General features: G+C 57.5%; 2 protein-coding genes across 2 annotated transcripts; both read left to right on the plus strand.

Annotated features, from left to right (window-relative positions):
- Window positions 1-493: 493 nt before the first annotated feature.
- On the plus strand, window positions 494-1,311 carry GUITHDRAFT_114622 (hypothetical protein; the record flags this gene model as incomplete). The annotated part of the gene is made up of 7 exons (XM_005826115.1): window positions 494-538; window positions 587-654; window positions 704-755; window positions 817-885; window positions 1,039-1,098; window positions 1,142-1,183; window positions 1,249-1,311. The coding sequence occupies 7 exons, from the start codon at window positions 494-496 to the stop codon at window positions 1,309-1,311; spliced, it is 399 nt and encodes a 132-aa protein (XP_005826172.1).
- Window positions 1,312-4,789: 3,478 nt separating this feature from the next.
- Window positions 4,790-7,158, plus strand: GUITHDRAFT_76568 (hypothetical protein; the record flags this gene model as incomplete). The annotated part of the gene is made up of 8 exons (XM_005826116.1): window positions 4,790-5,890; window positions 6,164-6,224; window positions 6,374-6,437; window positions 6,480-6,608; window positions 6,802-6,852; window positions 6,896-6,939; window positions 6,983-7,039; window positions 7,082-7,158. Coding segments are annotated over 8 exons (1,584 nt in total), but the record flags the coding sequence as incomplete, so codon positions are not given.
- Window positions 7,159-13,994: the final 6,836 nt, after the last annotated feature.

Genomic DNA, 13,994 nt, shown 5'->3' on the forward strand with positions numbered 1-13,994 from the left:
CTCCTGCTCCTGCTTCTGCTCCTGCTCCTGCCTCCTTCACCTGCTCCTGCTCCTGCTTCTGCTTCTGCTCCTGCCTCCTGCCACCTGCTCCTGCTCCTGCTCCTGCTCCTGCTCCTGCTCCTGCTTCTGCTCCTGCTCCTGCCTCCTTCACCTGCTCCTGCTCCTGCTCCTGCCTCCTGCTCCTGCTCCTGCTCCTTCACCTGCTCCTGCCTCCTGCCTCCTTCACCTGCTCCTGCTCCTGCCTCCTGCTCCTGCCTCTTCCCCCCGCCCCGCCCCTGCATGCCCCGTCACTCCCTCTGCCTCTTCTTCCCCCTGCTCTGCTCTGCCTCCTCTTCCTCCTTCTCCTCCTACTGTTACTCTGCTGTCCTGCGCTTCCTGCCTGTCTACCTTCCTCTCCCTCTCCCTCTCTCTCTCCCTCTCTATCCACCTCACAGCGTGTAATATCTCATGGTGTAACTCGTGTCTCCTCAGCTTCCTCGGCTGCATCGCCCGCATGGTCGAAGTTCTCACAGACGCTCATCGCGGAGAGCTGCAGCAGGTGACGTCTACAGGGTGTCACCGAGCTTAACCCCTCCACTGCCTGCAGATCTTCGAGCGCTTTGACTCGTCGAGCAGAGGTTTCTTGGACGTCAGGGAGCTCAATGCCTGCTTCAGGTGAGGCGGACGGGCGTCGCTGGCGAGCTGACGCGCTAGTCTCGCCCAGGAGCTTTGGGTGTGTGTACACAGAAGCAGATCTACAAGAGATGATGAACGAGGTGGGGGGGAAGGTCGACTTCCTGCAGTTCTGCCACGTGAGTTGAACCAAACGCGATCAAGGAGGCTGAGAAGAAGCAGATGATGACGAAGAAGATGAAAGATTGCGATGTGGTGGCAGAAATCAAGCTGGTTGACCATTCACCTCACCTCTCCTTTCCTCCCTCCCCTCTCCTCCCCTCCCTACATCGAGACTCCCTCCTCGTGTCTCTGGATCCCCACTCTCCCTCTCTCTTCTCGTACCTCCTGGTCTGCTTGTCTGCCTGCTGACGCTGGTGGTCTCAGGCTTTCACGCAGCTGGATGAGGACGGGGACCTGAACATCAATCGCTCCGAGCTGCGGGCGGTGAGGCAACGCCGCGGGGGAGACTGAGAGTGACGGGGAGCAGGTGCTGGAGAAGCTGACGGATGGTCGAGTGCGGGCGGAGGAGGTGGACGAGTATATGCTGGAGGCAGAGAAGAAGAGGAGAGGGAGAGGAGGATGACTCAACCGCAGGCTGACGTGGATGGTGACGGCAAGATCTCACAGCTGGATTTCATCAACTTCTTGACAACATGATGTACCTTACTCCAATACTCTCAGTCCTCCCTGCCTCTTCTGCTCCCCTTTGCCTGTCCTACCTGCATCTGCTCTCGCTCAGCTACACGCTGTATTCATGCGCCATGTCCTTGACAAGGTGGGAGGAACGTGGTCTCAAGTCTTGTCGCATGCTCAACTCTGTGGTGGCTCATCACCTCGCTCGCATCAAGGAGCAACTCACCCAACTCAAGGTCAGCAGCAGCGTTCTTCACTTCCTCCGCCTGCTCGTAAGATAAGAAGAAACGACGGGAGAGGAGTGTCTGCCTGCTCTTGAAGATAGACCTCGAGACGCCTGCACTCCTCCTCTCGTATGCTCACAGCCTGCAAAGATGCTGAGAGGTGCTCCTGTTACCACAAGCTCCTCCAAGCTTCACCGCCTCTCGCTTCCTCAGCCCCTCCTCCCTCTCCCGCATCGCCTCCTGAAAGTCTCCTCCACGCATGCTCGACAGCTTCGCCTGCTTCATCATCACTACCCGACCTCCCGACGTGTTGCAGTCACCTGAATGCCGCGATGGAGGAAGGGAGAGAGTTGATGCATGAGCTCGTTCTCTCGCTCCTCCGCTCCCTGCAATGAGTCACCAGCTCACCCGCAGTCTCTGCTGGTGTGCCTGCAGCCTCCCGCGCAGGTTTCGGAGCTCTTCGTTGAGCCGCGAGATCTCCTGGCGAGTCGTCAGTTGAAGTGCACGAGGAAGCAGTGTAGCACCCGACGATCTTCGACTTGTGCCCTCGTCAAGCTCACGACTTCCTCAAGCTGTTGCTCAGCCTGCTGCTATCAGGGGCGTGAGCAGTTCGAAAAGGAGCACCTGCTTGCGTGCGGAAGCAAGGCTGTCTTGTAGGATGGAAGTTTCTTTGGTGTTGCTGCCGCGCCATCGTTTCAAGGTGCCAAGAGAAGCAGCAAGAGAAGCTCCTGACGTACCGGAGAGCCAGGCGCTGATTGAGAGCGGCGATCTCGAGGTTCAGTCGCTCGATCTCTTTGTCCTTTTCTCGCATCAGGTCTCGAAGCTTCGCGTCCTTGTCTCTCAGCATCTGCTTGAGATTTCAGTGCAGAGGTGACTGCTGGAGCCCTGCTTTCATCACCTGCTGGCTCTGCTCCACCTTGTCGCAGTTGACCTGCACCTGAGGGAAATTTTGAGGACGGAGGAGGAATGACTGAAGAGACTTGTTAGACCAGCGAAGCATTCTGTTGGAGCAAGCGATGCAGTCGCTCAATCTCTTGCACGTTATCCTTGTCCATGGTCAAGAGCCCTGCTGACGATGAGCTGGAGGAGAAAGCGATGCAAGAGGAAGGGAGGGAAGAAGTGAGAGGCGATTCACTCACGATCAAGTTGAGCCTCCAGATCAGAAACTTTCTGTTTGTGCAAGAACTCTTTTTCTTTCCTTCTGCAAGCTGAGTCAGGCTCGTTAGAGACACGCACACTCTCTCACTCTCGCAACTCTTCGAGCGCTTGACGAAGGTCCTTCTGCGCTTGTGCAGCCATGCTCTCATGCGGTTTCAGCCTGGGCAACAGGATCAGAAGCAGCGCTTGAGTCTCAGCCAGCACCGTTGGATCTCGTTCACGGCCTTACTCAACAGCTCACGAAACCGCTCCACCTGATCACTTGCAATCGAGTCTTCAACCACCTGTTCTTTCACCCCCGGAGCCTCTCCAACACGCAGAAACATCTGGCATGTTCTTTGGACAAGCAGCCTTCCGAGATCACTTTGAGACGAGACGTGGAGGGTAGCACGTGGTAGCTTTGAGTCCTCAACAAAAGTCACTCTCTTAGTTTCAACTGACCGTGCGCGATGAGCTTGAGAGTGAAGCTCTTCAAGGGAGACGTTGGTATCATTAGCGTCGAGGTTCCCTCCATCTCCAACAAACTTCTCCCGCAGGATGTCTCGTGCCAATCGTTCTATCACGCGGTTGGGTGGATACCTCTCTTGCGGTATCCATGTCGCCGACATGCTGCTGATAGTCTCGACGCTCTTAGGGCGGCATCTGTCATGTCAAATAATGTGTCAACCTTTAACTGATCGTTCAACCGCTCAGTCAGTCATGCTGCCTCAAAGCATCGGGAAACCGTGATAGTCCCTCCCCTTCCGAGTTCCAAGTCTCCTCTAGCTCAGTCAAGTTTCTGAAGTCACACAGGCTAGGCTCTAACGTGCTGAACTTCTGCCTTCTCTATCCCTGTGTCTCGGGCTGACCGGCTTCTCCCTCCCAAAGGGTCCGACGGTCTTCTTCCCTCAGCGTCCTTGTCCCTCTCCCTCCCTCTCTCTTCGACGAGACTCTCTCCCCTCTGAATCTCGCTGACTGATCTCCTCTCATTCAAGGCCTCTTGTCCCTTTCGCTGTTCGCATCCGCCCCCCTCACTTGCCCCCAGCCGCATGGGCCGAGCGGCCATCGGGTCTTGTCAAAAACTTAGGTTTCAAATGATTTTGTGAAAATCTCTTACAAAATTTCAAACTTGTCCCAAACAGATTTTGCCATGTTGATTTTCAAGCTCACCTCAGTCTATTTGAATAGGAAACAGGCAAGGCAGCGCTCTACATCTACCTTTCACTTACTCACTTGTCTGGCCTGCCCCAGGTCCATCCAAGGATACGAGCATGTCCCCCAGATTTGAGTCCGGAGGCCCCGGAGAGCTATAAGGGCAAGGGGTGGGTACTCGACTAAAAGAAAATCGATGAGCGGGGGTGGGGTAGTGTCTCGGATATGCATATCATTTCAGTGAGATGGTGAGGGTACGAACAAGGCGAGATGTCAAGGAGGAGGAGGAGGAGGAGGAGGAGGAGGAGGAGCAGCAGCAGCAGCAGCAGCAGGAGCAGGAGAAGAGAGAAGAAGGAGAGGAAATCGAGCATGACAAGTAGCGGGTGAGTGGAACCAGTGAGGAACCTATGAGAAGCGAGATTGAAACAAAAAGAACAACCCATTAACCCTGCATCCCATCCATTCTCTGCAAACAGAATGGCGAAGAACAATAGATCAAGAAGACACGAGTGAGGGTTGACTTGGTGTGCAGGCTTCCTACTGACTCGCTCATGGCGTCATACCACGCGGACCTCGCGATAGGCAGAAACTTTCCGAGCAAGGCTTTGCAGGAAATTGAGAAGGAACACTTGACACAGCGGAGTAGCCGAAGTTCTCCAGGTGCTCGTGCGAGAGACCGCTTGTGGAGCATTGACGTTGCTCCAGGATATGAACCGTCTCATCCTGGCTTTGAGCCTCCTGGATTCGTCTACGATCTGGCTGCCTCGGACGTAGAGGCGAGGGGCTCGGCGCCTGTGGCTGGCATAGTCTCACAGAGCCTTCACCCCTACGAGTACTCCTTACCAGACTCGCAGCTCCGCATGGACAACAGAGAGATGAATCAAGCGGGAGTTATGGAGGAGGGCAGGCTGGGCCACAGGAAGTCGCTGCTGCAGGGATTGATCGGCACGCAGCAGACTCCCGTCAGCGTCTCTTTCCACAGGCTCGCGATGCTGGTGCCTGAAAAGAAGGTCAAGACTTCTCCTCTCAGCTGCGACACACCAACGCGCACAATCCTACATGAGGTCAGCGGTGTCTTCGAGGCCGGCAAGTTCACTGCCATCATGGGGACGAGCGGAGCTGGTAAGACGACCTTGCTCAACGCGGTGGCGGGCGAGGCTTCGGGAGGGAAGCTGTCAGGAGGCGTGAGCTTCAACGGTGCGCAAGTTAACTCAGATCACATCCGTCGACTTCGCGCGTTTGTGTTTCAAGATGATGTCATGATGGGGACGATGACTGTGAGAGAAGCCATCACCATGTCCGCAAGGCTGCGGCTCCCCGCGTCGATCCCCTTGACCGAGAAGCTGAAGCGAGTGGAGGAAGTGATCGAGCTGCTGCATCTCGACAAGTGCAAGGACAGCGTGATCGGGTACGCGAAAGAGCGAGGCATCTCCGGGGGCGAGCGGAAGCGAGTGGGGATAGCCATGGAGCTTATCACCAACCCCTCCGTCATCTTCCTCGACGAGCCCACCTCAGGGCTCGACTCTCACACAGCTCACAGCGTCTGCAAGACGCTAAAGGAGCTCGCCAAGGCTGGACGGACTGTAGTGGCGACGATCCACCAGCCCTCCTCCGACATCTTCCACATGTTCGACAACCTCCTCATCCTGGCCCATGGCAAGATCTTGTACCAGGGTCCCTCCCGCGACTGCACGCCTTACTTCGCGGCCCGAGGCAGTGAGTGCCCGCGGTACACGAACCCGGCGGACCACATCTTCATGAAGGTGCTCAACGACCAGGACGCCATCACTGAGGATGAGAAGCAGTTGGCCACTGCCCGCGTGCAGTCTCTCCTCAACGAGTACGTGACCTCCGGCACTCTGTCGCGCATGGAGGAGGCGGCGGCAGCTCCTGGACCAGGGGTGTCAGGGTCAGGACAAGAGAAGGGAGCAGGAGTGATGACAGAGCTGGCTGTCCTCTTCACTCGAGCTCGCAGGAATGCTGTCCGCAACCGCATGATCCTACGAGCCAAGATAGGACAGTCGATGTTCATGGGCCTACTGGTCGGCCTCATCTACCGAAACCTTCAGACCAATCAGAAGTCCATCCAAGTACTCCTCCTCCTCCTCCTCCTCCTCCTCCTCCTCCTCCTCCTCCTCTATCTCCTCCTCCTCCTCCTCCTCCTCCTCCTCCTCCTCCTCCTCCTCCTCCTCCTCCTCCTCCTCCTCCTCCTCCTCTATCTCCTCCTCATCCTCCTCCTCCTCCTCCTGCTCTTTCTCCCCCTCCTCCTCCTCCTCTATCTCCTCCTCCTCCTCCTCCGCGTCATCCTCTGCTCCATCCCTCGTTTTACCATCTCTCGTCTTCCTTCCTCACTGGCTCCGTAGGATCGCAACGGGGCGCTTTTCTTTGTCTCAGTCAACGTCACGCTCTCAGCTGCCTTTGGAGGTCCCTCGTGCTGCCTCCTCTTGTGCTGCCTCCTCTCGTGCTGCCTCCTCTCGTGCTGCCTCCTCTCGTGCTGCCTCCTCTCGTGCTGCCTCCTCTCGTGCTGCCTCCTCTCATGCTGCCTCCTCTCGTGCTCTCTCACCGTCTCCCAGTCATCTCCGCGTTTGGCGTCGAGCGGACTGTCTTCGAACGCGAGAGAAGTGTGGGCATGTACAGGTCCAAGGGCTGCAAGAAAGATTTAGCCTGACTCTCCTGCAGCACGCTGTCTTACTTCCTCTCAAAGATCCTCGTTGAGCTCCCGCACAACGTTATTTTCCCCTTCCTGCAGTCCACCATTGTCTATTTCCTCCTCAATCTGCAGCAGGCGGCAGACAAGTGGATCATATGGTACCTACTTCGCCTCTCCCTGCTTCTCATCCCTCCTCGCTCCCAGCCTCTCTCTCCTCGTCTCCCACCCCCTTCCCCCTCCTCTCCTTCCGGTCGTCTTTCCTCCTTCCTCACTCTCTTCTCGTCTCGTCTCGTCTCGTCTCGTCTCGTCTCGTCTCCTCCCTCCCTCCTCTTCGCCTCTTACCTTACACAGGGCCATGATATTCGTGATCTTGAACAATGTCGGCAACTCGCTCGGCATCAGGTTCGAGCTTCTTTTTGCTCTTTGCTCTGATCTGCTCGTGTAGTATCGCCTGCATGTTCGCGGATCTAGAGATGACGATTCAAGCTGGTTGCTCTCTCCTCCCCCGTCTCCTCCCCTCATGTTGTGGCAGCTCCGATCTTCATTCTTCCTCTTATGCTCTTCAGCGGCTTGTTTGTCAATCAGACGGGTGAAGCCACTCGACTGTGTCTCGGCTCCTGACCTCTCGTAGGGATCCCGGTCTACTTCAACTGGATCAAGTACATCTCGCCCATGAAATACAGGTGGGATAGGAGAGGGGCAGAAGAGGAGAAGGAGGAGAAGGAGAAGGAGGAGCAGGAGCAGGAGCAGGAGCAGGAGCAGGAGCAGGAGCAGGAGCAGGACGAGAAGGACGAGAAGGAGGAGGAGGAGGAGGAGGAGGAGAAGGAGGAGTCAGGAGCTGATCAAGGTGGCAGCTATGAAGCGTTCATGCTCAACGAGTACACGGGTCTCCTTGGGCTCTCTGGCTTCTCATCTTGTAATCCTCTCACAGGTCTCAAACTGCACTGTGACTCGAGCGAGTATCAATCTCAAGCCTCGTGCCCGCCAGTCCTCGATGCTGTGAGCCCCTCAATCACGTTCATCTCTCCTCTCCCCTCCCCTCCTCTCCTCTCCTCTCCTCTCCTCTCCTCTCCTCTCCTCTCCTCTCCTTTCCTCTCCTCTCCTCTCCTCTCCTCTCCTCTCCTCTCCTCTCCTCTCCTGTCTCGCAAGCCTTGTTATTGCCCGTATACAAGTGGGGAGGAGGTGCGAGCTTCTCATGCTTCTCTGCCGCTTGTCTTGTACCTCACAGCTTGCAGGTTTTGCAGCGCATGGGCATGGCCAACGACTTGACCTTATGGTGAGGGACGGGCCCCGTGTGAGGTTCTGAGAGGTCTGCAGGGAAAACATCGCTGTCCTCTTTGGCTTGTGGGCTGGTTTTCTGATCCTCGCCTTCTGCCTTCTCCACAGGTATCATGAGAGAAATCCCAAGCTCTTCTCCCTTCCTTTCCCTTCTTTCTCAATCGTCTTCACCTCCTAGTTCATTCCCCCCTTCACCTGCTTCTACCATCTCCCTGCAGCTCCTCTTTCTTCTCTCTGTCTGCCTCCTCCCTCTGTATTTCCGAAGTTCTTGACAGCTCTCAGGCTGGTCGCATCGCGCGAAGCTGCTAGATCAAAGCTGCTGACTCGTGGCATTCAAACGAGAGCCACAGCCAGTCAGAGGAAACCAACCTCATGAATACTAGTACAGTAATCTAACAGCTTAAACTAATTTTAGTAACATTAACGTCTGATATGCTCGAATGAATGTTTCCTTGGCCGTGTGAGTTCTTCGATTTACAAGAAACACAAGACCGAAAGTAACCAGCACTGCTGGCAACCAGACCCTGTACTGTTTCCTACACTGCCGGGGGAAGTCACGTAGACAAGCAGATGGCATGCCGATCTGCCAGTGTCCGACGCAGTGTGATGGGTGTCAGCGCGAGCTTGATCCTTCTATTGCTGCACACCATCTCCAGACCTGCAAGCGTCGATCCTCCAAGCTTCCTACTCGCTGTGAACTGTGTGCAAGCCGGTCGTCGACGGACTTACTCAGTCGAGACGTCCGCCGCCGCCACAAAGCGGGCGGCCGCGGACGAAGAAAGGGCAGCCGCCGACAAGGAGCCGGCGTTGCCCGGGGGTCCGCCTGGGGCAGCGGACGGAGGGAGGCTGGACACAGGAACACGGTACCGCTCGAGGTAGTCCTCCTCGCTAGCCTCCGAGGGGGCGATATCCACATCCCTGGAATCCGCGATCGAGGGTCTGAGCAGTACGAGGGCTTGATGGCGGACGTGACGTTGGTCCACCCTTGCTCTGCCGACCTGACCAAGTGGGGGGAGGTCAACCTCGACGCCCTCCATGTTGCAGCGTCTGAGAAGATTCGCAAACATCGCGCTGCATATGCTATGACTACTCCTCCTCGAGCGTTCATCCCTCTTGCCATCTCGACGGACGGTACCCTGCATCCTGACACCCTCCGCTTCATCCATTGTTAGCTTCATCTGGTATCTCGCGGACATCATTGCTCAGCGCTCGATGCCTCTTGAGGATGCGGCGTTTGGTCGGCACTTCGTGCCTGATGACGGCCCTGCTGCTGAGGTCTTGGCTCGCAAACGCGCCGCCACCTTTCAGCAATCCTAAATCGGTTTCAGCTTGTTCCTGCTTTGTTTTGCTTGAGGCACTTTTTATCTTCTGCCAGTAAATCCTATATCAGCGCCTCACTATGCAGCTGACGCTGGAGGCGCTCTTGTCTGGTGCCAGGCGCATGACGCCCTTGCGGAAGCAAGCACTTCTCGAGCCAGAGGACAGCTCCTCCTCGGACTTTGTCGAGTCGCCCGAGGGGGAGTCTTCGCCGGGTATAGGATTTACTGGCAGAAGGTAAAACTGTTTCAGCTTGATTCCTCAGCTGATGTTTCTCAGTCTCCAGCTGCAGGCGCTGACTCTCCGCCGCCCCTCTCCGGGGGCCCTGCGAAGGCATCCGATGCATCAGCCTGTGCTGCGAATGTCCTGCCTGACGAGGATGATCAACCTGACCTTGCTGATGCCGACCCTGATTCTGCTACGGATGTGCCCCCGGTTCCACCTATGGCCACCTCAGATTGGCCGAAGGGCTTGCAGTGGTTGATGTCCAACCTCCGAGTCTTCCTCTATATTCATGAGCGCTTTCGTCCTCATGTCACTGCGTCTCACCTCTTTGGTGAGACTGCAGAGCTTTGGCTGACTTGTCTTGTGTCTTTGCTGCAATTCATCGATCGATATGATCCTTCCTCGTCCAGCTATCAGACCCTTGTTCTGCTCTTTGAGCACCTTCCCGCCTTACTGCTTCCCGTACCCAACTCTGCCAATGGTCCTACCAAGGACGCGCTTATCAAGCGCCAGTGCCGACGTTTCTTGAAGGGTGAATGGAAAGCTCTTTTCAATCTGCCTGCTGCAGAAACCCATGGGAAGAAGCAAGCAAAGGGGGCGCGGCAGCCTTCACCGCCCCAAGGACAGCAGCAGCAGCAGCAGCAGCAGCAGCAGCGGCAGCAGCGGCAGCAGCAGCAGCAGCAACTTCGGCGGTCACCTCGGCACCTGCAGCCCTCGTCCGTCACCTCGGCACCTGCAGCCCTCGTCCCTCCCACAGCAGCAGCTCGGAGCAGCTGCAACCGCCTTTGTGTGTGATTGTGCAGCTTCTCGCTGTGCGCTGTGTGCCTGGAGGTTTAGCTTGATCCTGCTTTATTTTGCAGCCGCAGCCGCAGCCGCAGCCGCAGCCGCAACACCACCGCCACCAACAGCAACTGCAGCAGCAGCAGCCGCAGCCGCAGCACCCGCGTCAGCAGCAGCAGCAGCAGCAGCAGCAGCAGCAGCAGCAGCAGCAGCAGCAGCAGCAGCGTCCGCGTCAGCAACTGCAGCAGCAGCAACACCAGCAACCACCACAGCAGCGACCACAACCGCGCGGGCCAAGGGAGCAGCGGCAGTCCGGCCAATCGTCTCAGGAGTCTGAGCCTGCTCCTCCGCCGCGACCTACGCTGTCCCTCACCTCTGCGAGCGAGCGCCAACGACAGTTGGCGATTCATCAGTTCACTGCGGGTGACCTTCATCGGGCGGTACGGACGCTACTGAGCTCCGGCATCTACAAGGCTGAATCTTTTGCTGATCTTCTTGCTGAAGCACAAGAGAAGTTCCCTGATGGTGCGTCGCCTGCCTTTGGAAGTGCTTCCGCGGATCATCTCACCCAGCAAGCGCTTGCAGTGCTGCAGGTGGATTTGACTGACATCCTCGACACCACTAGCCTGATCCAGGCGATCAAGCGCTACAGCTCCTTTGCGGGGACCGATGACCAAGGGTGGAGGATTCGGCAACACCTGTCACCCCTTTCTAGTCATCCTGCAGCTTTGAAGCTCTACTGCAAACATATCCTCCAAGGGGTCCTTCTTGGCCGGATGCCGGATCTTCTTATTCCTGCCCTGTCAGCCATTCGTCGAGGAGGCAGATTTATTCCCCTCTCCAAGGGAGCTGATAAACCTGGTCTCCGGCCAATTGTCATCGGTTCTGCACACCGTCGACTCGCGACGAAGCTTGCTTTGGCAGCGATTCGCTCATTTCTTGACCAGCACTTCCTCTCGTCTCACCCTCGAGCGATTCAGTTCGGACTCGATCGAGACGGCTGTCTGAAGTTCTCGCAAACCGCGTCAGCGCTCCTGCCCCTTCACGCTCGCGGTGATGATGAGGATGTTGCCAACCCCACAGTGCTGGTGAGTTTGGATGCAAAGAACGCCTTCAACTCCCTCGACCGCCAGGCTCTCTTCGACGCAATCGAGGGACGTGCGAGTCGCGACTACTTTGATGGGAGCATCACTGAAGGCGCAAGCTTGCCCTCTTGCGAGCATCTCCGTTTGTTCGCCTCCTACCTCTCCAGCTACTATGGAGACTCTGCTGACCTTCGACTCTTTCACAAAAGTCAGTCAGCCTCCGTTCAGTGTACCTCGGGCGTCTGTCAGGGCGATGTCCCCTCCAGCGTATTTTTCTGCCACAGTATCCACCCCCTGCTCCTCCATATCGCAGAGCTTTTTCCCTCTGTTCGAGTCTTGGCCTATGCTGACAACGTCGTGCTTGTCGGTCCACTCGAGGATGCCGTTGCAGCTACGTCCGCTATGAAGAAGTACATGTTAGCTGATCTGAAGCTAGAGATTCAACCTCGCGAGTCGAAAGTTTACATCCCCTCCTGGCATCAACACCCTGATCTCTCGCAGCTGAAGAAGAGCCTTAAGCGCCGTCTCAAGACTCAACTTCTTCACTTCGAGGTCGTCACTGGCGGGATTACACTTGGCGGCCTGCCTATCGGCACGGATGGATTTCATGCTAGTCAGCTCCGAGCGAAGGTTTCTACCCTCAACGAAGAGCTCTCGAAGCTCGGGCTCGTCCAGCATGGCTTCATGTTCAAGACGCTGGTGAGGGCGAGCCATCTCCAGAAGCTGCGCTTCTTCCTCCAGGGGTCTTCTCCGTTTCTCCCGCGGGTCCAATCACAGATTCGTCGCTTTGACCTCTCTGTCCACCTGGCGCTTGAGAAATACCACCGCTGGCCTTCCTCGCAGTACCTTGCCGCGCATCCCGACCTGCTAGAGTTTGCGAGGTTCAAGCGGGAGCTTCCGCATAGTCGGGGAGGGGACGAGTTCACGCCCTCTGAGGGTCTACACCCCGCTGTTTACTATACGGCTATCGCTCGCTTCCTCGCTTGGTACTCTGACCAGCCGATGTCCCGGATGTTGCCCTCTCCTCATAGCCTGGACGTTCACTGCTCGAGATCTCTCCGTGCCCAGAAGCATCCTCTGGCGACCTTCTTCGTTGAGGCGCACGACTTCGTTCATAATGCTGGAGCGATCCTCTACCGTCGTGTCAAGGCTCCTGCACCGGCTGCAGATGGCGCGGCGATCCCACCTGCCCCGGCTGCTGTGCCTGATGACGCAGGACGCCCCCCGGCATCTGTGGTACACATCCCTGGTTTGCGCGCTCTCGTCGACTCGTCTCATGAGCACTTCATTCCTCCCCCTGCGCAGCGAAATGTGACTCCTCTTGTAATGCGCGTCTTCCCTCGACATGTGCATGCTCGCGCTGCGCTGACCGCTCAGCAGCGTGATATCCTCACCTTGCACAGCCGCAGGACACACTCGCTCAAGTCGCAGGATAGGGTCTTGCAGTCTACCATCTTCGCTCATTTTCCTGAGCGAGACCTGAGCCACTCTCCGATGCGAGTCTCGAGCTACTACCCCCTCAAGGCCTTCCCGCACCGCTATGCTCAGATGCTCGACTGCTATCTCCATGGCATGCCGATCTGCCAGTGTCCGACGAAATGTGATGGATGTCAGCGCGAGCTCGATCCCTCCGTTGCTGCACATCATCTCCAGACCTGCAAACGCCGATCCTCCAAGCTTCCCACGGCGCATGACAACCTTACTCGTACGATTCGGTCGATGCTGAACGAAGCTGGTCTTCAGAGCGTCATCGATACAGTGGGGGATCCTCGTTCTCGACGGCAGGTACCCTCCCATCCTCATGACCGCAAGATAGGGCGATATCCACATCCCTGGAATCCGCGATCGAGGGTCCGAGCAGTACGAGGGCTTGATGGCGGACGTGACGTTGGTCCACCCTTACATTGGTAGCTCTGCCGACCTGACCAAGTGGGGGGAGGTCAACCTCGACGCCCTCCATGTTGCAGCGTCTGAGAAGATTCGCAAACATCGCGCTGCATATGCTATGCCTACTCCTCCTCGAGCGTTCATCCCTCTTGCCATCTCGACGGACGGTACCCTGCATCCTGACACCCTCCGCTTCATCTGGTATTTGGCGGACATCATTGCTCAGCGCTCGATGCCTCTTGAGGATGCGGCGTTTGGTCGGCACTTCGTGCCTGATGACGGACCTGCTGCTGAGGTCTTGGCTCGCAAACGCGCCGCCACCTATCAGCGCCTCACCATGCAGCTGACGCTGGAAGCGCTCTTGTCTGGTGCGAGGCGCATGACGCCCTTGCGGGCGCAAGCACTTCTCGAGCCAGAGGACAGCTCCTCCTCGGACTTTGTCGAGTCGCCCGAGGAGTCTTCGCCGGAGGACGTCTCGACTCCGATGGGGGAAACCCTTCGAGTGGCCCCGACGATCGGCGCGGAGCTGGCGAAGCGTCTCCGTCCCTCACTGTGACGTCGGGTGCCTCCGGAGAGCTCGACACCACTGGGGTGCTTGCTGCTGGTCCGAGCTCGCCTGCTTCCTCCCCGGCATCGGTCGCCGGGTCACGCCGGTCCTTGGGCATTGCCGCGGCGTCGCCGCCGTCACGGGCGGCTACCACTGACTTGGCTACCGCTGACTCGGAGGCTAGCGAGGAGGACTACCTCGAGCGGTACCGTGTTCATGTGTCCAGCCTCCCTCCGTCCGCTGCCCCAGGCGGACCCCCGGGCAACGCCGGCTCCTTGTCGGCGGCTGCCCTTTCTCCGTCCCCGGCCGCCCGCTTTGTGGCGGCAGCGGACGTCTCGACTGACAGTGGTCAGTCGGCTGCCTCCGGGTATCGCGTCTAAGGGATTTTCTTCCTCCTGCATGCTCCTGCTGCTTGTTGCTTGATT

This window comes from Guillardia theta (genome assembly GCF_000315625.1).
Source record: "Guillardia theta CCMP2712 unplaced genomic scaffold GUITHscaffold_77, whole genome shotgun sequence".
Taxonomy (NCBI): domain Eukaryota; class Cryptophyceae; order Pyrenomonadales; family Geminigeraceae; genus Guillardia; species Guillardia theta.